The sequence below is a fragment of the Aotus nancymaae genome, unplaced genomic scaffold, assembly GCF_030222135.1.
Source record: "Aotus nancymaae isolate 86718 unplaced genomic scaffold, 86718_ANA_hifiasm-v0.15.2.pri h1tg000040l, whole genome shotgun sequence".
Classification (NCBI taxonomy): Eukaryota; Metazoa; Chordata; class Mammalia; order Primates; family Aotidae; genus Aotus; species Aotus nancymaae.
Genome location: NW_026988454.1, coordinates 33,586,184 through 33,610,841, shown reverse-complemented (window position 1 = coordinate 33,610,841; position 24,658 = coordinate 33,586,184). Strand labels below are relative to the sequence as shown.

At 41.9% G+C, this 24,658-nt stretch overlaps 1 protein-coding gene across 1 annotated transcript in view; it reads right to left on the bottom strand.

Moving 5' to 3' along the window:
• The window catches only part of SLC2A12 (solute carrier family 2 member 12), a 69,377-nt gene extending 44,943 nt beyond the window's left edge, over nucleotides 1-24,434 (bottom strand). Inside the window, exon 1 of the mRNA XM_012474473.2 lies at nucleotides 24,172-24,434. Coding sequence (XP_012329896.1) covers nucleotides 24,172-24,286 — 115 coding nt within the window. The 5' untranslated portion in view covers nucleotides 24,287-24,434. The remainder of the gene's footprint in view (nucleotides 1-24,171) is intronic.
• Between the last annotated feature and the right edge of the window lie 224 nt (nucleotides 24,435-24,658).

Below are 24,658 nucleotides of genomic sequence, written 5' to 3'. Positions count from 1 at the left end.
GGACCCCCAAAAATAAGGAGAAGAAAACACTGAATATTTAGATGGAGGAGCAAATAAAGTACCATAACCCACAAAAAATAAAGCAAATGTATGAGCATTTTGAACAAAACCCAATAAATTAAAATTAAATCAGCAATTTATCTAGCTAATCAGAAAACAAATATTTAGCACGGTTACATGGCAGGCACTTACCTAGGTACTGGGGAAATATATATATACATAGCAGTGAAACAGAACAAATTTGGTCTTTACACCCAAAATACTTAATATTCTGGTGATATCTCTATTACCTGTTATTTATTGATTTTATGTGCTGTTTTACTTTTTTTGCATGCAAAATGACTAAAGTACTCTCTTATAGGTTTATTCATGTCCATGGTTTCCATATTCTTTTTCCCATATGATCTTAAAGTTCTCAACAATGAATTCCTCTACAACAAGAATTAGGTCATACCTTCACATTTGGATAAGAATATTGTATTATTATTCTTATCTCTACTTGTCATTGTTCATTTTATCTATGTTTGCTGTGTTGATTAGTGTATGTGTTTTGGCAGTTGATGATTGGTCTCTGATATTCTGATTGGAGAAACAAGTGAAGTTGGAGACTGGACCACCTTGGAGGCCTGACTGAGTGAGCCACCTGGGAAGGGCATGCAGTGGGACAGGCGGCACCTGGGGCTGCCGAGTTAAGGACACAGGGAAAGCAATGGCAGAACTGCTTTGACAGCAGAAGATTGCCCTTGCTACCCTGTGCTTCTCCTTCCCCTTTCTTGTTTTCCTCTTTCATTAGATGGAAAATACTATGTCCCTACAAAGAGAAAAATGCCTTGAGATGCAAGAGTTCCTTCCTTTGGTGCTCCATTATCCTACCTTAGAGAGCCCGAGGTGGTTTGTTAAGTGCTGACTTCTTCTGTCTGGAGGAAAGAGCTTCTGACAGAATAGGGACCCAACCTCTTCTGCTGCCTTCTGGACTTAGATCATTTGCCTGGTTCTTCCGGCCAGGACTCACAGCACACTGACAAATGGGGATATGTGCAAAGGGTCTGGAAGCCATCCCAGTTTCTCAATCTTCTCCTTGAAACCCATGGAGTATAATTCTTCAGAGACATTAAAGAATTATTTTTATATGAATCGTAAAGCCTTTTACAATTTTCTATATTAAAGCATATATCCCTTTCTTGCTATCCGTCTTTCTATTCTATCTCCTTATCTCTGGGCAATTTGTCTTTAAGAGGTTAAAACCTTGCACAAGATCATTCTAGGACCCTAGTCTCACATGGAGGGCTTACCAATATGGAGTTATATGTTACAGAATTAAGCTATGGTCTCAGTTGTCTGAATTTTAACATCTTCCCTATGATATGCTTTAAGGGATACTGCCCCAAACCAGCTTTCCCACTTCCCTTACTACTGATGCTGAAGACTGCTGAAAATTCCACTTTGATCCTCAGCCTGCCCATTCAGGGTTTTGAATTCTAATTCACTGCATAAAGCTAAACCTTAGCGCTTCTGAGATTGTGGCTCTGATACCTCAAGACTTCCATCATAGGAAGTTTTCCTGGCTACTTAACCATGGCATAACAATGAAGAGAGGCATAAGTAGTGGTTTTTTTTCTGTGTTCTGGTTATCGATGACAACAAGATCAAGATGCTATCCTATGGATGCTGGAAAGTAGAAACACCTGTTTCTAAGAAATCTGGCAGTGAACAGGAAGCAAGAGATCAGAATGTGGTTTGAAGCCCTTGCAGGAAGGTGGGGTTTGTGTTTGTGTACACACAGATGTGAGAATTTGGGCAGCCACGTGGCCTGAGGAGAAGTTGCCAGTGTGGAAGGACAGAGTAAGATGAGGATTCATAATGAGTGCTTTTCCAAGAAATACCCAGTCCCGAAGTCAGTCTGCCCTTAATAATGATGAAGTAGAGCATTCCTAGCCATTTTGCTCATGGCTGTGCTTCACGGGGGCCCTTACTTTATATCCCAGTTCTCTCAAAAAGGGCCATAGGGAATTCTTGGCTTTCTGTGGACATCACAGAATTAGAAACTACCTGGAGACTTGTATGTGGTACCCACAGGCAGTTTGGTTATGCCTATCCTATCTTCTTCCTGCTGTTGGGGCTCTGAACAAGATACCCCAAAGTATGGCACATTGGTGTGCTGAGTACTTTGAATTGAACATAGGAAAGGCCTCTGGCTGCCTGCCAAAAAAAACAAAAAACAAAAAAAACCTGTGTGTGCATGAATGCTTTTCAGCTGGCTGTAGGAATTCAGCCAGAAACAAGGTCTTTCTGACCCTCTCCCATTTTCCCCTGAAGCAAGTTATGGAAAACAGAATTCCTTTCCCCAAGGTGGGTCACAGAAACCAAAACCACTCTGGCCGAAAGCAAACCATGAAACCTAGAAACGCCGCTCTCTCCCTTTTCCCTTGAAAACCCTATTTCATGGGAGTCCTGCCCTCTACAGTGAATTCCTCTACAGAAGGAATGCCACACAGTGAGGCCCAGAAGAATCTGAACACACAGGCCTTGCTGGGCTTCTGTTTCAGTTTATTACTATTCACTCATACCCTTTTGTTCAATTACATTTCTACACGCCTATCCTTTCTTCATCAAACCTAAGCATAAAAAACAGACATTTTTCCCTGAGTCTTCAGATCTTCATTTTGAAAGCCTCCCGCGTCACATACAACTTCGCGTAACTAAATATGCTGTGCTTTTCTCTTGTCACTCTGTCTTCTGTGATAGGAGTGTTAGCGGTGACCCTTGAGATGGGTGAGGAAAGGTATCAAACCTTTCTGTCCCCACACTGCTTTGCTGGAAGTGCAGTAGCAGCAGTAGGAGGAAGATTTCCAGTTTGCCTTTTGATGCAATGACAATTCTTTATTAAGGTGGTAAAGTAAAACTGTTCCTATCAAAGCTGCGATACAATCAAGCAGCTTTATGGAAATGGGAGCTGAGACCCGCAGCGTAAGAGCACCAAGGGCGCCATGAGACTGCAGTGCCAGCCACCACAATAGCTGCATTGTCTGCTGGTCACGGTGAGTCAGATGAAACCACAATTGTAACTGGCACTCAACACGAAACACTCCATTTTTCACAATATTTGAGTTTCTGCATGCTTTCTTCTTCTCTTTCTTCCCCATATGCCTTTTATTGCATATGGACATAATGGACACGCAATAAACACATGCCAGCTGACTAAATCCTATAGCCAGCTGAAACGCATGCACACACAGGTGTGTCTTTTTTTTTTTTTTTTTTTTTTGGCAGGCAGCCAGGTAATTATATAGCTTGACCAACTGTGAATGCTTCACAAATTTAAAAGATCCCCCTACCCCCACTTCATGTTTTGTTCAAGAACTTGCAGTTGTCCAAAAATGGCCTTGTGGCTATGGCCTGCTCTTCCTCTGCTCTTTCTCCCTGAAAGCCTTTGATCCCAACTCATCTTTCAACAGTCGTCTCTACTACCACCTCACCTCTGAAGCCCACTCCTCAGCCCATGTGTGCCCACTGCACACATGGTGTGTGTTCAGAGTCCATCTCCTTTTAAGGCACTCTTTGATTGACTTGTCTTCACTATTAGACTGGAAGTTCCTTGAAGGCAAGAATCTTGCCTTGCTGAGACCTGTCTTCTCACCTCTAGCCTTGTGGCACCCGGTAAATAATCAGTTTGTTGAGTGAATAAATGAATGAATGAAAGCAACACCCTACAATGCTGATCCTTGCACCTCTACTCCGCGCAGTTTTATCAACAGACCATGGTTAATATGTAGTGTTATATAATGGTTAGCATTCAGAACTTTGTCTTCGCATAAATATTTAGCAATTGAATAGCAATCCATTAGCGTTTCTATGAAGGTTTTAGCAGTATTCTTAGCTAGCTCATATAGCACCATTTCGGGGATCGTAAAATGTTTTATTGTCACACCTATATTTATATTTTATTAAATTCAGTCCTGTGCATGGAATTGTGCTCTAGTTGTTAAGACAGAGTGTTTGGCAGCCCCGTTTCAGTGAACCAGGTCTTCAGGTTCCATAACATTCTCCAGGCTCCAACTCTGCAGCCCGTCTGTACCACTAGCTGTTTCCAGAATCTTCTGTGCTCTTTCCCAGGTTTGTGCTGAGACTCAGGCTATTCCCCTGGCCGCAGGGTCCTTCGCTTTTCTTCACGGCCCAGAGAAACCCAATTCATTTTCTTTCCTTTTCTTTTTTTGAGACAGAATCTTGCTCTGTCGCCTAGGCTGGAGTGAAGTGGAGCGATCTCAGCTCACTGCAGCCTACGCCTCCCAGGTTCAAGCAATTCTCCTGCCTCAGCCTCCTGAGTAGCTGGGACTACAGGTGTGCACCACCACACCCAGCTAACTTTAGTATTTTTAGTAGAGACAGGGTTTCACCACGTTGGCCAGGATGGTCTCCTGATCATAATCCACCTGCCTCGGCATCCCAAAGTGCTGGGAATACAGGGGTGAGCCACCACGCCGGGCCGGATTAGTTTTACTCTCCGTTCTCTCTCTTGCCTTTACATCCAAAGTCTTATAGCACCCTGAATTACATTTCATTAGGGTTGTATCCTGCCTTAGACTGGGAGCATGTTGGGAGCAGGAGTGTCTGTATCATGGGCGCTGGTGCTCAGTAGAGTTACAGGATGCCCCAGGAATAAGATGCAGGGGCTTAGCAGAAGGCTCACCTCCTGAAACCCCCCAGAGGGCACGTCCCAGGGAGAGTTCTGGTGTGGTGTTTCCAGCCAACCAAATGTCCAACATGCTGCTTCTTGGCCTTGGACCCTGCGTGGCCACCCCTGTGGTGACAAATACTGGGTAGCAGCCTTATCTAGCCACAATCTCCCACCCCTCTCCTGCACCCTGATCTCCTCAGCGCACAGTGAGACTCGGACCCGCAGAAACTTTGGCCTCTCTCAGCATCTGTTATCATTTGAACTTTCTACAGAAAAAATATAGAAATGTTTCTTTCTTTCTTTGTTAGTTTTCTAACCCTGGGTTTGATTTAGTGGCACCTTCACAGACATCTTTTCCTGAAACTAACATTCTCCCACTCCTATTGGCTGAGGAGGTATTAAGAGGGGACACTGTTCACATTTGCATATTAGTACTTTCCTGTGCTTTGCTTTGTGGTTCACTTTTTCTGCCTGACTATGTGTATGACTTCCATTCTTTTTCTTTCTGCATTTTTTTTTTTTTTTTTAGAGTCTCTCTCTGGTGCCCAGGCTGGAGTGCAGTGGTGGGATCCTGGCTCACCGTAACCTCTGCCTCTCAGGTTCAAGCGATTCTCCTGTGTCAGCCACCCGAATAGCTGGAATTGCAGGTGTGGGCCACTAAGCCCCCTATTTTTGTATTTTTAGTAGAGACAGGGCTTCACCATGTTGGCAAGACTGGTCCTGAATGCCTGGCCTCAAGTGATCCACCTGCCTCGCCCTCCCAAAGTGTGGGGATTACAGGCGTGAGCCACTGCGCCCAGCCTCTTTCTGCTCTTTCTTTTATCCTTTCTTCCTTTTTTGAGATGGAGTCTCGCTCCTTCACCCAGGAAGAAGTGAAGTGGCGTGATATCACCTCACTGCAACCTCCAACCTTGGGTTCAAGCTATTCTCCTGCCTCAGCCTCCCTAGTAGCTGGGATTACAGGCACCTGTCACCACGCCCAGCTACTTTTTGTACTTTTAGTAGAGACGGGGTTTCGCCATGTTGCCCAGGCTGGTCTCGAACTCCTAACCTTAGGTGATTCGCCTGCCTCGGCCTCCCAAAGTGCTGGGATTACAGGTGTGAGCTACCATGCCTGCCTCCTTTCTTCCTTTATTCAATTCAAAACTTTCACCAGGATAAGTCTGGTGCGTTTTCTTCTAAATTTTTCTGCTACTTCTTATTTTTCCATTTAAAAAAGATTTCCTCTAGTATTTTTGTCCTATTTGTTTAGGCATAATTATGTGTATGTTAGTTTAATATATTCATTTCCTCTTTCATCTCTATCCTCTTGTTCTTTTTATCTGCATCCTAGAAGAACTTCTCATATTCATCCTCTACATCACAGATTTCAGACGGTAATTCTGATGTTGCCATTTCATTCTCTTCCACTCTACATGTCATTGATCTATTTGCATCTCAGTTCTCAGCAAGCTCTATCAGCACCTCAGTTTATTCTTATCATCAGATGTGGTTTCATCTTTTGCCATTGTCTGTCTCAAAAAATTATATTGAGAACAGAAATCAGATGCTTTCCATAATTAATTTATGTTTCCTGCAAACAGAAGTCTTAGAATACATCCTTTTCCTCTGTGTTTGAAACATACTTGCCCATAATCAGATTTGTTCATTCTCTTCACGTAGTCCCCAAATCAGTTATGATATTTTTGACTATGATATAGTTTTGTTTTCGTCACAATTGATGTCCCATTCCAAGACTATGATATTGTTTTAATGTGTATTCCCACCAAATTTCATGTTGATTTCTAGTCCCTGATGTTGGAGGTAGGGCCTGGTGGGAGGTGTTTGGATCATGAGGGCCCTTATGAATGGCTTGGGCCATCTGCTTGATGATAAGTGAGTTCTGACTCTGAATTCAGATGAGATCTGGTGGTTTAAAAGTGTGTGGTTCCTCTCCTCCCCTCCACTCTCTCTCTCTCACTCCTGCTTTCACCATGTGGTGTGCCTGCTCCCCCTTTGCCTTCTGCCATGACTGGAGGCTTCTTGAGGCCTCCCCAGAAGCAGATGCTGCTATGCTTCCTGTATAACCTGCAGAGCAGTAAGCCAGTAAAGCCTCTTTTTTTTAAATAGATTACCCGATCTCAGGTTTTTTTTTTTTTGAGACAGGGTCTCAGTCACCCAGGCTGGAATGCAGTGGTGTGATCTCAGCTCACTGCAACCTCCACACCTCCCAGGCTCAAGTGATCCTCCCACCTCAGCCTCCCGAGTAGCTGGAACTATAGGTGCATGCCATGACACCCAGCTAATTTTTGTGTTTTTGATAGAGATGGAGTTTCGCCATGTGGCCCAGGCTGGTCTCAAATTCCTGAGCTCAAGTGATCCTCCCACCTCAGCCTCCCAAAGTGCTGGGATTACAGGTGTGAGCCACTACACCAGTCCTCAGGTATTTCTTTATAGCAATGCAAGAACAGTCTAACATAGATTGCAAAGACCCCAAGCCCTGAAAAACAGGAGCTTATATCATAGCATGTATATTTATTATATATATTTACATTATATATATAATATATAAATTATTTAAATTATATAATATAAATATATAATATATATTTATATTATAGCATTTATTGATTAATTAACCAAAAGAACAAGTTGGGTTTGCTGTCTCCAAGGACTCATACTGTACCCATCCTTCTGTTCCCACTTCCTCAAAGGATTGTCTGCTGTCCCCTGGCTTGTCACCAGATGTGCAAGGCAGCTGCTGCAACTCCAGGAATTACGTTCCCTCACAACCAGATCTATAGGCAGGAGACAATAGAAGGAAGCCTGGGACAAGGGTTTGCCCTCCTGTGCCTCTCTCCTTTTATTAGGGAGAAAACTTTCAAGAAGCACCCTGGAAGACTTACTTAGTATCTCATTGACCAGAACCAGCGGATGACTGGTCAAACTTGGCTATGAGAGAGATTGACAAGTGCGTATCTGAATCTTTTAATTACTCATATAGGAAAAGTAGAAAATCAGAGGAGAATTGGAATGGCTGTTGTATATTCAGTGTCTGACACACCTTATTCTAGCTATGTGGTTGCAGTTAGAAACTCCTCTCAGGTCTTTTAAACTGGAGGTGCAATTGATGTGCACAGCTGCTAGCCAACTTTCTGATGTTCGCATGTTATTTTTCTGGTGTGGTTTCATTGAACTGAGAAAGGAACTTATTTATTTTTTTTACTTCTACTTTTTGGTACCCTGATTATAAATGAGAGGGATCATTCCAGGATTATTTAAAGCAGTCTGTAGTTCTTTACTTGTCAAAAACTGTGGGTGCAAAACAAACTTCTAGAATGCATTGCTCCAGTGGCTCTGATCGGCTTTGTCTCTTCTTAACACTAGTTTCATGTTTCAAAATGCAGTGAGTCACTGTCTTGTGTATCCAGCCCAGAGTTGTTGAAATCATGGAAACTGGAGCCCCCGTAGAGATACTGAAACAGAAGTGACCAGGCATGGTGGCTCACCCCTGTAATCCCAGGGCTTTGGGAGGTAAGGCAGGAGGATGGCTTGTGGCCAGGATTTCAAGACTGCGAAAAGCTATAATCGTACCTCTGCACGTCAGCCTGGGCAACAAAGCAAGCTGTCTCAAAAAAAAAAAAAAAAAAAAAGAGAGAGAGAAAAAGAAAGAAAGGGAAGTGATAATGACAGGATGGGGGATGGGGTTGGAAGAATCCGGTGTTAGGGCAAGAACTTCCGACCCTCAGAGAAAGCAGCTCTGCGGGTCTGTGGCGCTCTTCTTCTTCGCTTGGTGAAGGTTCCATCTCTGTCAAATGAGGATGCACAGTGGAAGTCTATGGGAATCCAACATTTTACACCCAATCTTATACATTAGGATCCCTGTTTTATTTACTGTTAAATCCTAACTCATTGACAAATATTCGGGCTTTCAATGCTGTGGCGATTTTGCACTTCTGTCTGTGGATATTTTTGATGATAGATAGTAAAGAGAGAGGGAATCTGGAGAACAAACCCACAGCTGTCTTTCCTAGAGTCCCCGGGCATCTCCAGGAAAAGGATGCTCAATGTGTGTGAGCCGCGGTGAGCCATGGACATTTGAAAACCAACATCTCAGAAAGGACCCCCAGTCCACTGTAGATTATTTAATGTTGAAAAAATAGTAAAAGACTTATCCGTACTGAACGATTTCAAATGTATATAAATGGGATGGAAAGTTGTTTTTAAAATTTCAATGTGCTAGTGAGTACGTAGCAGATTTCTGTTACTCTATATTTTCTAATCAATAAATATAAAACTGTGAAGACAATTATGTGAGAATTTGAAGTTGGTTTTATATTTTAAAATGAGTTCCTGTACTCAATAATGGTTGAGAATCATCAGTAGTGCTTTTAAAATTATTTAATTAAGGAAATGAAATGGGAAGACATAAATAATATTGTGAGGCCTCTCACACCTGTAATCCCTGCACTTTGCAGGCCAAGGCAGGCAGATCACGAGGTCAAGAGATCGAGACCATCCTGGCCAACATGGTGAAACCCTGTCTCTACTTAAAATACAAAAAAAAAAATTAGCTGGCAGTGGTGGCACATTCCTGTAATCCCAGCTACTCGGGAGGCTGAGTCAGGAGAATCACTTGAACCTGGAAGGCAGAGGTTGCACTGAGCTGAGATCATGCCACTGCACTCCACCCTGGTGACAGAGCAAGACTCTGTCTCAACAAAAAAAATATTGTGAAGCCTGTGGATGAAATTTCCTTTAGGAAGAACAATTTACTAAAATTAATACCTGAATGGCCACCTGAATGTTAAGGGTTAAGCTCATCATTATCATGGTGATAATGGACAGACGGCCTATGGGAGAGAGGGAGAGGAAGGGAGAAAATGCTGAAGTGCTCTATGTAATATAAAGATGGGATTCTGATGAGAGAGAGTGAGACAGAGAAAGAGAAAGACAGAATGAAAGGCTAAGAGAACCCAGAAGTAGAAAAAATAGAAGAAAGGGTCAGGACAAGCTGTTCAGTAACTGCTTCTTCACTCATTGGCTCCCTGAACAATTAAGCACGTACTGTGTGCCAGCACTGTCCAGCAGGCAAGGTTCATCTGACGGCTACTGCAATCAGCCTTTGTGGATACTGACAGCATCGTGTTGAGATGTTTCCTAGGTTACATCTGGATTTGATCGCACTAGAAGGTAGCACTTGTGCCACATGGATGTGATCCCTGATATGTAGGCTGGAAATAACAGAGAAAAAGACATAATTCCTACCTATTGTAAATTGCACAGAACTTTCCAAGCACTGTCAGTCAGCTCAGAGCTCTGATAGGTGCATGAAATATATATCTTACCCAGAAAATTATAATCTTGTAGAAAAATGTGTTACATAAAAAATTAGAGAAGTAGCTAAAACAGAATGCAAACAAGTCCTGAAATGAGTGTAACTGGAACTCACATTCACAGATCAAAAAGTAGAAACGTCATTCTTACAACTCTACGGTAAGATAGACAATAATATTGACTGGTAATATTGGTCAAGAGAGCAACCCTGGACTGGACTGGACTGAAGAAAGTGAGGTTCAGATCACTGTGCTGTCATCTAATTTCTGTGCTACCTCGGATAAGTCCCTTTGCTTCTTTCCAGGAGGAACCTGGGCTTAAAGGTGAAGGACAGTCTGGAATCAGAGTCCTAATTCCTTACCGACTAGACTTTGACAAGTCCCTTAAGGTTTGTGTCTCTCTGTGTCCTCATTCATAAGATAAAGATAACAATGTTAGAGAAATGCAAATCAAAACCACATTGAGATACCATCTCACATCAGTTAGAATGGCAATCATTAAAAAGTCTGGAGACGACAGATGCTGGAGAGGATGTGGAGAAATAGGAACACTTTTACACTGTTGGTGGGAGTGTAAATTAGTTCAACCATTGTGGAAGACAGTGTGGCAATTCCTCAAGGATCTAGAAATAGAAATTCCATTTGACCCAGCAATCTCATTACTGGGTATATATCCAAAGGATTATAAATCGTTCTGTTATAAAGACACATGCACACATATGTTCATTGCAGCACTGTTTACAATAGCAAAGACCTGGAACCAACCTAAATGCCCATCGATGATAGCCTGGACAAGGAGAATGTGGCACATATACACCATGGAATATTATGCAGCCATAAAAATGATGAGTTTGTGTCCTTTGTAGGGACATGGATGAATCTGGAAACCATCATTCTCAGCAAACTGACATAGAACAGAAAATCAAACACTGCATCTTCTCACTCATAGGCAGGTGTTGAACAGTGAGAACATATGGACACAGGGAGGGAAGCATCACACACTAGGGGAGGGATAGTGGGGGGTGGGGAATTTGGGAGGGATAACATGGGGAGAAACGCCAGATAAAGGTGATGGGGATGGAGACAGCAAACCACATTGCTATGTATGTACCTATGCAACAATCCTGCATGTTCTTCACATGTACCCCAGAACCTAAAGTGCAATAAAATATATATTTTTAAAATAAATAAAAATAAAATATTTTTTAAAAAAGATAATAATGTTGCCTCCTTCGTAGAGTTGTAAGAATGAATGAGACAGAAGAGTGCCTGGTACCTGGTAGTAAGTGATTGGTAAATTTTGGCTGTTGTTCTTAGCCTCAGTTTCCTTATCTGTTAAATGGGTGCCTCATTAGGTTGTTGTAAAAATCTGAGGGGATAACAGTAATAGAAGCACTTGGCCTACAAGAATCATTCAACAAAAGTTCGTTTAATCTGTATCTAGAAGGTAAAATCTTCATAATACGGAGGTAAAACTTTGAAACAGTCTTTTATTGATTGCAACAGAAATAAAATAATACCTTTTTTCCACATAACAATTGTGTCTTTCATAAATTCTTGAATTCCTTTGCTTTCAAAATTGGCAGTACCTACATAATTGGGCTTGCAGCGTAAAAAATTCCTCCTGTCATTCTGTCTGAAGGTTTCTGCAACTTAGTTTCCCAATATAAATAAAACATTTCATTAGTGTGAGGATGCCCTCTTACCACACAAATTGACCCTAATTACAACTTCCTTTTACCCTATTCTTCAAAAACTTTGCACACGTGAAGCTGAGATGTCGTGATTTTTTAATTAGCATTGCACATAACTCCCAACTCCAACTTCCATCAAGTGTGGACATGTGTGTGGGAGCAAGACATTTTGTATAAAATAATAATGGGCACCCGCTAACCGCTCCAGAGCCCAGTGAGGCCAGGCAAACCTGAGTCATGAGTTGTCTGAGAAACAGCTACTTCCAAGGCAATCACAATGTAACAGTTTAAAATTAAATTACACTAGTTTTACTTAAAAAAGTATATTCCTGAAAGTCAAAGGAAGAATTACATTTTTCTTCCTGAAACTTTGACAAAACAGTATAAAATGAATCATTGTTCAAAAATAGTAAAATCTCCTAAAACTAGAATGATGTAATAAATTATTTTAGTCTTATTATTTCTACTAAGTTGTTTAGAATAATTAAGCTGGGGGGGCAATGACTCACACCTGTAATCCCAGCACTTTGGGAGTCTGACACGGGTGGATTACTCGAGGCCAGGAGTTCGAGACCAGTCTGGGCAACATGGTGAAATCCTGTCTCTACTAAAAAAGAGAAATACAAAAATTAGCCGGGTATGGTGGTGCATGCCTGTAATCCCAGCTACTCAGGTGGCTGAGGCACAAGAACTGCCGAAACCCCGGAGGCAGAGGTTGCAGTGAGCTGAGAGCGCTACCACACTCCAGCCTGGGTAACAGAGTGAAACTCGTCTTAAATTTTAAAAAAGAATGATGGAGGCTGATCCAACACGGCTGAATAGGAACAGCTCTGGAGTGCAGTTCCCAGAGAGAATAATGCAGAGGGTGAGTGATCACCACATTTCCAAACGAATTATTACTGCCCACAGACCAGGAGATTCCCATTTCAACTGGCGCCTGGAACGCCCGGGAGACAGAGCCACCCATTCAGCTGAAAAAAAGGGGACTGAAACAGGGAGCAAGGTGATCTGGCTCGGTGGGTCCCACCCCCACAAAGACCAGCAATCTGAAACGCTCTGGATTAAGAGTTTCCCAGCAAGCACAGCTGGAGCTGGGATGGTCCAGCTCTGTTGGGGTAAGGGGTCCACAATTACCGAGGCAATCCACAACTACTGAGGCAGTCCACCATTACTGAGGCTGAATGCCATTACCGAGGCAGTTCTAATTAAACCTCTATAAACAAAACTGCAAGGAAGTTCACAGAGAAGCTGGCTGGGGAGAGCCCAGGGAAGCTCAGCAATGCATCTGCTGGCAGACTGTGACTAAGCTACCTCCTTGCTGGGCAGGGCAGCTCTGTAAAAAGGCAGCAGCACGTCAGGAACTTATAAATAAAGGCTCACCTTCCCAGGACAGAGCACCTGAGAATAAAGGAGGTTATGAGTTCTGCTGCAGGAGACGCAAATGTACCTGCCCAGCAGCTCTGATCAGAACAATGGAGCTCACAGCTCAGCACTTGAGTTCCTATAAGGGATACACTGTCTCCTCAAGCAGCTTTCTGACCCCCATATATCCAAAGAGTCACCTCGTAAGGGAGAGCTCAGGCTGACATCTGGCAGGTATCCTTCTGGGACAAAGATAACAGAAGAAACTGGCAGCAACCTTTACTGTTCTGCAGCCCCCGCGGGTGATCCCCAGGCAAGCAGGGTCTGGAGTGAACCTCCAGCAGTCCTACAGCAGAGGGGCTTAACTGTTAGAAGGAAAACTAAAAAACAGAAAGAAATAACTTCATCATCAACAAAAAGGGCATCCACTCAGAGACGCCATCCAAAAGTCACCTACTACAAAGACCACAGGTAGATAAATCCACAAAGATGGGAAGAAACCAGCGCAAAAAGGATGAAAACACCCAAAACCAGGATGCCTCTCCTCCTCCAAGGGATCACAACTCATCACCAGCAAAGGAATGAAGCTGGATGGAGAATGAGTCTGATGAATTGACAGAAACAGGCTTCAGAAGGTGGGTAATGACAAACTTCTCTGAGCTAAAAGAACATGTTCTAGCCCCATGCAAAGAAACTAAGAACCTTGAAAAAAGGTTTGACGAAATGCTAATGAGAATAAACAGCTTTAAGAAGAATATAAATGACTTAATGGAGCTGAAAAACACAGCACGAGAACTTCACGAAGCATATGCAAGTTTCAGTAGTCAAATCGATCAAGCAGAAGAAAGGATATCAGAGATTGAAGATCAACTCAATGGCATAAAATGAGAAGGCAAAATTAGAGAAAAAAGAGTGAAAAGAAATGAATAAAGCATCCAAGAAATATGGGATTATGGGAAAAGACCTAATCTATGTTTGATAGGTGTACCTGAATATGATGGAGAGAATGAATACAAGCTGGAAAACACTCTTCAGGATATTATCCAGGAGAACTTCCCCAACCTAGCAAGGCAGGCCAATATTCAAGTCCAGGAAATACAGAGAACACCACAAAGATATTCCTCAAGAAGAACAACTCCAAGGCACATAATCGTCAGATTCACCAGGGTTGAAATGAAGAAAAAAATCCTAAGGGCAACCAGAGAGAAAGGTCGGGTTACCCACAAAGGGAAGCCTATCAGACTCACAGCAGATCTCTCCACAGACACCCTACAAGCCAGAGGAGAGTAGGGGCCAATATTCAACATCCTTAAAGAAGAGAACGTTCAACCTAGAATTTCATATCCAGCCAAACTAAGCTTCATAAGCAAAGGAGAAATAAAATCCTTTATGAACAAGCAATTGCTTAGAGATTTCATCACCACCAGGCCTGCCTTACAAGAGCTCCTGAAAGAAGCACTAAATATAGAAAGGAACAACCAGTACCAGCCACTCCAAAAACGTACCAAATGGTAAAGAGCATCAACACAATGAAGAAACTGCATCAACTAACAGGCAAAACAACCAGCTAGCATCAAAATGGCAGGATCAAATTCACACATAACAATATTAACCTTAAATGTAAATGGGCTAAATGCCCTAATCAAAAGACATAGACTGGCAAATTGGATAAAAAGTCAAAACCCATCCATGTGCTGTATCCAGGAAACCCAACTCACATGCAAGGACACACACAGGTTTGAAATAAAGGGATGGAGAAAGATTTACCAAGCAAATGGAGAGCAAAAAAAAAAGCAGGAGTTGCAATCCTAGTCTCTGATAAAATAGACTTTAAACTAACAAAGATCAAAAGAGACAAAGAAGGGCAGTACATAATGGTAAAAGGATCAATGCAACAAGAAATGCTAACTATCCTAAATATATACTGAATACAGAAGCACCCAGATATATAAAGCAAGTTCTTAATCACCTACAAAGAGACTTAGATTCCCACACAATAATAATGGGAGACTTCAACACTCCACTGTCAATATTAGACAGATCAATGAGACAGAAAATTAACAAGGATATCCAGGACTTGAACTCAGACCTGGACCAAGCAAACCTAATAGACATTTACAGAACTCTCTATCCTAAATCAACAGAATATACATTCTTCTCAGCACACATCACACCTCTAAAATTGACCACATAATTGGAAGTAAATCACTCCTCAGCAAATGCAAAAGAACGGAAATCATAACAAACAGTCTCTCAGACCACAGTGCAATCAAATTAGAACTCAGGATTAAGAAACTCACTCAAAACTGCACAACTTCATGGAAACTGAACAATTGGCTCTTGAATGCTGACTAGATAAACAACGAAATGAAGGCAGAAATAAAGATGTTCTTCGAAACCCACAAGAATGAAGACATAATGTACCAGAATCTCTGGGGCACATTTAAAGCAGTGTCTAGAGGAACATTTATAGCAATAAATGCCCACATGAGAAGCAAGGAAAGATCTAAAATCGACACCCTATCATCAAAATTAAAAAAGCTAGAGGAGCAAGATAAAAAAAAAACTCAAAAGCTAGCAGAAGATAAGAAATAACTAAGATCAGAGCAGAACTGAAGGAGAAAGAGAGAGACGCAAAAAACCCTTCAAAAACTTAGTAAATCCAGGAGCTGGTTTTTTCAAAAGATCAATAAAATAGACAGACCACTAGCCATATTAATAAAAAAGAAAAGAGAATAATCAAATAGATGCAATAAAAAATGATAAAGGGGATATCACCACCGATTCCACAGAAATACAAACTACCATCAGAGATTACTACAAGCAACTCTATGCACACAAATCAGTAAACCTGGAAGAAATGGATAAATTCCTGGACACTTGCACCCTCCCCAGCCTAAACCAGGAAGAAGTTGAAACCCTGAATAGACCAATAACAAGAGCTGAAGTTGAGGCAGCAATTAATAGCCTACCAACCAAAAAAAGCCCAGGTCCAGATGGGTTCACCACCTAATTCTACCAGACAGACAAAGAGGAGCTGGTACCACACCTTCTGAAACTATTCCAAACATCCTAAAAGATGTTTATAAGACCAACATCATCCTGATACCAAAACCTAGCAGAGACTCAACAAAAAAAGAAAACTTCAGCCCAGTATCCATGATGAACACAGATGCAAAAATGTTCAATAAAATACTGGCAAACCATTTGCAACAGCACATCAAAAAGCGTATCCATCGCTATCAAGTAGGCTTCATCCCAGGGATGAAGCAAGCCTATAAACGTAATTCACCGCATAAACAGAACCAAAGGCAAAAACCACATGATTATATCAATAGATGCAGAGAAGGCCTTTGACAAAATTCAACAGCTCTTTATGCTAAAAACTCTCAAGAAACTAGGTATCAACGGAACATATCTCAAAATAATAAAAGCTATTTACTACAAACCCACAGCCAATATCATACTGAATGGGCAAACACTGGAAGCATTCCCTTTGAAATCTCGCACTAGACAAGGATGCCCTCTCTCACCACTCCTATTCAATATAGTATTGAAAGTTCCAGCCAGAGCAATCAGGCAAGAAAAAGAAATAAAGCGTATTCAATTAGGAAAGGAGGATGTCAAATTGTCTCTATTTGCAGATGACATGATTGTATATTTAGAAGATCCCATCATCTCAGCCCAAAATCTCCTGATACTGATAAGCAACTTCAGCAAAGTCTCAGGATACAAAATCAATGTGCAGAAATCATAAGCATTCCTGTACACCAATAATAGACTTAAAGACAGCCAAATCAAGAACAAACTGCCATTCACAATTGCTACAAAGAGAATAAAATACCTAGGAATGCAACTAACAAAGGATATAAAGGACCTCTTCAAGGAGAACTACAAACCACTGCTCAAGGAAATAAGAGTAGACACAAACATGATGGAAAAACATTCCATGCTCATGGTTAGGAAGAATCAATATTGTGAAAATGGCCATACTGCCCAAAGTAATTTATAGATTCAACACTATCCCCATCAAGCTACCTATGACCATCTTCGAAGAACTGGAAAAAACCACCTTAAACTTCATATGGAACCAAAAGAGAGTCCGCATAGCCAAGACAATTGTAAGCAAAAAGAACAAAGTTGGAGGCATCACGCTACCGGACTTCAAACTATACTACAAGGCTACAGTAATCAAAACAGCATGGTACTGATATCAAAACAGAGATATAGACCAATGGAACAGAACAGAGGTCTCAGAGGCAGCGCCACACATCTACAATCATCTGATCTTTGACAAACCTCACAAAAACAAGCAATGGGGAAAGGATTCCCTGTTTAATAAACGGTGTTGGGAAAACTGGCTAGCCATGTGCAGAAAGCTGAAACTGGACCCCTTCCTGACACCTAACACTAAAATTAACTCCAGATGGATTAAAGACTTAAATGTAAGACCTAACACCATAAAAACCCTAGAAGAAAACCTAGGCAATACCATTCAGGACATAGGCATAGGCAAGGACTTCATGACTAAAACACCAAAAGCATTGGCAATAAAAGCCAAAATAGACAAACGGTATCTAATTAAACTCCAGAGCTTCTGTACAGGAAAAGAAATAATAATTAGAGTGAACCAGCAACTAGCAGAATGGGAAAAAATTTTTACAATCTACCCATCTGACAAAGGGCTAATATCCAGAATCTACAAAGAAATAAAACAGATTTACAAGAAAAAAAACAAACAAATCTATTCAAAAGTGGGCAAAGGACATGAACAGACACTTTTCAAAAGACATTTATGAGGCCAACAAACATGAATAAATGCTCATCATCACTGGTCATTAGAGAAATGCAAATCAAATACATTGAGATACCATCTCATGCCAATTAGAATGGCAATCATTAAAAAGTCTGGAGACAACAGATGCTGGAGAGGATGTGGAGAAATAGGAACACTTTTACACTGTTGGTGGGAGTGTAAATTAGTTCAACCATTGTGGAAGACAGTGTGGCAATTCCTCAAGGATCTAGAAATAGAGGTTCCATTTGACCCAGCAATCCCATTAATGAGTATATATCCAAAGGATTATAAATCATTCTATTATAAAGACACATGCACATATATGTTCATTGCTGTAGTGTTTACAAGAGCAAAGACCTGGAACCAACCCAAATGCCCATCAATGATAGACTGGACAAGGAGAATGTGGCACATATACACCATGGAATACTATGCAGCCATAAAAAATGATGAGTTTGTGTCCATTGTAAGGACATAGATGAATCTGGAAACCATCATTCTCAGCAAACTGACACAGAACAGAAAAATCAAACACCACATCTTCTCACTCATAGCAGGGTATTGAACAATGAGAACACATGGACACAGGGAGGGGAGCATCACACACTGGGGTCTGTTGCAGGGGAACAGGGGAGGGACAGTGGAGGGTAGGGAGGTTGGGGAGGGATAACATGGGGAGAAATGCCAGATATAGGTGACGGGGGGATGGAGGCAGCAAACCACATTGCCATGTATATACCTATGCAACAATCCTGCATGATCTGCACATGTACCCCAGAACTTAAAGTGCAATAAAATACATATATTTAAAAAAAGACATGGGAAGGAAAATGATGCCAATGTGCAAAAACAAAACAAAATAATACAGAAAAAAACATTTGAATTTATGATTTACTCTAAATGTTTGACTCAGTTTCAGCTGGGAAGTATTTTGGGGTACTTCACATTCAGTAACTTTAACTGAGATTGCATGCTTTTTAAGGGAAGAAGGGATGAGAAATCATCCACATTTGGTATTTGATCAAATAACCCCTTGGGAAGGAGCAAATTCCAACTTTTCCTTTCTCATTATCCTAACTTGGTGTCTTTTAAGTGACTTCCATTGCATTACTTTTTCAATAACTCACCCTCTGGGGAAGACTGTTCATGAGAAAACTGAACGAAGGAGCTCTGACTGCTCACTTTCAAAATCTTATAAAACCAGTTCTTTCTCATACGCTCTGAGTAAATAACTGTTTAAACTGTTGCACAGTAATGGAGCCTTTTAGAGCTCTCAGAACTTTTTTAATCTGAAGGGTAGATAATAGTACCGAGAAAAAGCTACCCATGAAATCATGATTCAAAAACGAACTATTCTTGAATGAATAATAAAATTCTCACACCTACAGCAATTAAAAATTGCATTTTAAAATTGGCAGATTCATCTTTTATATACAGATGCAAATCTCAGCTTTCTTCAGCTGCTCCAAGTGTATTTTGAGTTCTGTCTCTAACAACTAATGCAAGCTCTAGACCACTAAAGATGACCCTCTTGAGAATTTACACGGAAGATACCCTGTGTGCTCATATTCAGGTCCTACCAGCTACCACCAGGCCTATTCCTGGGCTTTCAGCTGCCTCAGCAACTGTTGGTAATCTGGCAGAGAGAACAGTGATGTTGAAAATATTTAACAACTAGAACAGAGGCACCGACCTATCAGAATGGCTGTAAAAACTGGTTCAGGCATGCTGGTGTGTGCCAGATAATATGCATGCTGGTGTGTGCCAGCTAATCTCAGCCTGCCCAGGTGGGCCCCACTGCTTGGCTGACTGCTCTCAGGCTGGCTTGATCTGGGTCTGCCAGGCCCTGGCAGGACAGGCTTCCTGCAGTCTGTGTCTGCTGCTGCTTCAGAGCCCGGGAGGGGGTCTGTGGCAGCCTCTCTACTGTCTCTGGGTGACAGTTCCTTAGAGAGGAGCAAGACCACTGCTGCATGTGATGCATGGCACCCAGAGTTTGTGGTGAAACAGCTCCCACCATGTCAACAGCCTTCCCCCTTCCCAGGAGATCCCAGAGGAGCCATTTGCCCAACGCTCACAGTGGTGAAAAGCCTCAAATCTAGACTTTCGATGCGATTTCCAAGTGAGGGTAAATGTACAGCCACAGAGATACGCTGTCTGGACTGAAAGGGGAGATGTATATCTTTAAATCTGTTCTCATGACCACACAGAAGAGCAAGTTGTCCTCCATAAATGAACACATCTAAAAATCTTGTCATTTCCAGCCAGGCACAGTGGCTCACACCTGTAATCCCAGCACTTTGGGAGGTCGAGGTAGGCGGATCACCTGAGGGTGGGAATTGGAGCCCAGCCTGATCGGCATGGTAAAACCCATCTCCACTAAAAATACAAAAATTAGCCAGCTACTTAGGATGCTGAGGCACAAGAATCACTTGAACCCGGAGGTGGAGGTTGCAGTGAGTGGAGGTTGCAGTGAGTTGAGACTGCACCACCTTACTCCAGCCTGGGTGACAGAGCAAGTGTTAAGTCTCAAAAAAAAAAAAAAAAAAAAAAAAATCCTGTTATTCCCTTGGGAATGTGTATCACAGTAGACATAATCATTGTTATCAGATATTGACTTGTTAAATACATATATTTTTAAAGCACTGTAATTTTTGTCACGGGTTTCGAGGCTTTTTTTTGTTTTGTTTTTTTTAATATATAGGAAGTGTGGAAAAATGGGAATGGTCCAGCATCTCAAAAACTCTGAGATGCCAAGGTCTGCCCAAGGTAACTGGCCTCTTACTAGAATCTGTCTTCTCACAACCAAAGCACTGACATCAGGTCAAGCTGGTTGGCTTGACTTTCTCTTCCCTGGGGATGAGTTTGTTTCCAAAAGTCTCCTCCATCTCTCTTACAAGTTGACTTCCCCTAGAGTCGACTGATCAAGCCTGAGAAAGCCAGGCCTGATGAAATTCCAGGAGGCCCAGTTTAAGCTAAACCTGGAGAACAGCACTCAGTAGGAACATAGTTACAGTTACATCTTACATACTCACCACCTGCCCAGCTTTTATTTAGGAAAATGGAGTTCACAGCTTTAAAAGTGTTTGGGAACAACTGCCTTAGAATGTTCATCTGCTGAGCCGAAGTGTGTATTTCCTAAATTCCAGACTGTGGCATCTTCAGAGGGGATGAAGGACCGTCCTTTCAGCTGGGTCCATGAGTCCCGTTCTTCATGATCGGGGTCCCAGGGCCAGAGAGTTCTGCAGTGCTGACCACCTGCGCTCATACAGTAAATACTGTTCTTGGTTTCTGAACCTTTGGGCACATGGGGGTTAAAGGAGACTAAAGAGGCCTCTCTCCCCAGCCAACTGTTTGGATCACGAAATAAAGGAAGACTGGGAGCTAAAGAAGAAGAATTTGGTATTGAATCTCCTGGGCCAGAGCCCGCCAGGGTCAATTCTGGACCATCCTCTGTGTGACCTTGGGCCAATCACACATCTTCTGACCTCAGATTTCCCTTGTGTGAGGTGCTCTAGCCGTCTAATATCTCACATCACCTATATCTGTTGTCAATTCTAGGCACCAGAATTTCAAACTGAGCTTACTCCTGCCCTATAATAAGATGGATTGGACCATGTCCATGAAAGCTGAAAAAATTTACTAAAAATGCCACCAGTTTGAGTCAAAGCTTATTGAAAATAATTTAAGTTCATTAGATTCTAGTCATTGGAACAAAGCATTCTTTTCAGTTAAAGAGGGTTAGTCAAGAAAGACCTGCCAAAATTTTTCATTGTGCACAGTAGCATCAAGGGAGTTCAACTGCAGAGCTTAGGGGGTTGTTTTTTGGTTGTTGTTTTTCAGTATCTCACATGATTTAGTTACCTTGTCCCGAGTTATATAACTCATTCCTCCTTAAGCTTTGATTTTTCCACCTAAGAATATAGAAAGCTTGCTACCTTCAAATGCAGAAATATTATGATAATAGTTGAGCATAATTTAAATACTCTGAATTTCTTAGATGAAAGCAGCTACAGAAGTTTAAAATATAAAGAAGACAAAGGAGTATTTGACAAATATTATCTCATTAAATCTCAACATCTTCATAAGATAGATGAAGATACAATCCCAGTATTAATGAATGGAGACTTTAGGTAACTTGTGAAAACCACACAGCAAGTCTGCACTATGAATTCATTTATACATATGTATGTATAATTGCTTTTGGTTGCCAAAAGACGTTTAAGACAAGTTAAGAAAATTTACAAAAGTAGAAAATAAAAGGTTTGCATTCATCTAAATGCATATTATATATAGCACAAATCAAAATTGTATTCATCTGACATTTTAAGGAAACATTTAGGCTTTCTCTTCTATATAATAAAAGTTCATTTAAAATTAAATTTGAAAGATCATTTATGGTACTTATTCATTAATTGTTTCTTTACAACAACATAAATAGTTGCACTTTAAGTTGAATTTTGTGCACGTATCCAACTTTTGTAAATGTAAATACACATGATCTTTCTTCTGGACAATTGTGAACTTATACAATAAAAGCTATTAAGAGCACATTGTACCTTCAAAGCCATATCAAAATAAACAGTCCATTTTTAATGGTTACTACAAAGGCCCTTCCTAGGCAGAGTTTCTTTTCATCTTCTTTGTGACATTATCACTGACTCTATTTAGCCGGCCCTTTTGTTAACATCACCACCTCAGCTTACTCTGCAGTCTACACTGCAGCTCATATTCCCAGGAATTTGGAAAACAGAACTTTGCAACTCTTTCTCTTTATCTCCAAATATAAATTTTCCTTGCCTGCTCTTAGGGAACTTGGGGGCCAATGAGTAGTGAGTGGCAAGCACTCAGAGAAAAGGGTGCCTTTGCATAAGAGAGGGCAGACCATACTGAAAGATGATCCCAGATATTCATTTTTTTTTTAGACAGAGTTTTGCTCTGTCACCCAGGCTGGAGTGCAGTGTCGCGATCTTAGCTCACTGTAACCTCCAAGCGATTCTTGTGCCTCAGCCTCCTGAGTAGCTGAGATTACAGGCGTGTGCCAATATGCCCAGCTATTTTTTTTTTCTGTATTTTTAGTAGAGATGGGGTTTCGACTCTGTTGGCCAGGCTTGTCTTGAACTCCTGGCCTCAAGTGATCTGCCCACCTCGGCCTCCCAAAGTGCTGGGATTACAGGCATGACCCATCACGCCCGGCCTTATTCTTGATGGGAAGTGAGAAAACAAGAGAAACCTGAGCGCAGGATGTGGAAGATGGAGGGCTTCTCCACTCCTGAAATGGGCCGCTTCCTGCCTCGATGCGAGGGATCACAGGTTCAATTCCGCAAGATCAGACAAACCCACAAGGCAAACATCAGTGTTAGGACCATTCCCAAGAGAAAGGCAAATGTCTTTTGTATCATTTAGTGTATTGGATTTTGCATGAAATTCCTATATACTGCTTGGGAATGTAACATCTGATTCAGAAGACATAGCTGAGGAAAGTAGTAGGAAAGAGAAGATTATTTGTGTGTGTTGTCATTTCATATTTCAAGTACTTTCAATTCCTTTCACCACATACTAAATGAACAGGAAGAGGCAGCAGAAAGTGTACAATGTGTTTGTGGAAACAGTAAATATGGAAGTGAAGGCCAGCCTCTGATTTAGCAAAGATCACTGAAATGAATTAAAACTTTTCCAAATTTCACCTCCAGAAGGACAACACAGCAAACAAACCTTAGTTTGCAAGGCCAGTTTCAAAGAAGGCAGAACCCAGCAAAGCAAGCGTTTCAGGCTCTGAAAAACGCTCAAATCCATCACGAACGTGCTGGGAATTTAAAAAGGAAGTTTGTGTTCTCATTGATTACATAACTAATAATTTTATGAAGCCTGTTTAAAATACTGATTTTTAAAACAGTGGTTTTAATGTCAACTGGTGACACAGCGTCCATTTGTGACAAGAAATGAAAAAGTGTGGGCATGCGTGTGCCTGTGTGTGTTTACAAATGAGACTATCTTTGCAGGAGGACCTTTCCAATATGAAAAAGATCCATACATTGTATTATGTAAACACAATCAAGGGGACCCATCATACCAGTGGTGGATGTGTAACCTGCATTTTCTTGGGACGCACCAAGACTTCGATCCTCACAACATTACAGCTCCGAGCTATCCCACGTCCCACTAGACCCTGTCCCCTTCCCTCCACGCATGCAGCGTGCCCATATGCGCGGCGCGGCGTACACACACACACACACACACACACACACACACACACACACACACACGACTTGGGAGGCGAGTTCAGCTTGCTCCTCTGCGGGTCACCCGAGCCCTGCAGGCTCACTTTACCTCTCGCCCAGGGAGGATGCCGGCTGCCGCTGGCTCGGTAGCTGCCCTCGGACTCCACCGCTGTCCCCTTCTGGTTCAGCAGATTGGGGCCCTCCGTGTTTTCAACAGGTACCATGGTCACGTAGAAGTTACAGCCGCTCCCCCGCCACCAAACCGCCCCGACCACCCCCGCTGCCAGAAGTGGTCACTTTCCCCATAATAGCACGCTAAAGAAGAGTGTGGGGAAAAACTTCGGGCAAAGCTAATGTGATTTGTGACCAACTTTGTTTCTATTTCCGAAGGCTTTGCCCTTTTCGGTGACACAGGCTGTTGCTATTCCAAGCAGCCTATCACAGGCAGGGGGAGGGCCGCGGGTCAGAGGATTGTTTTTGCCTTTAGATGCAGAGTGGGAAGCAAGGGGTTAAAAGAAAGGGAGCTCAGGCGCAGTGTTTGGCCATTAGCTAAGGGTAGCTCTTGTATTCTAGCACCTTTGAAAAGAGGCAGAGAA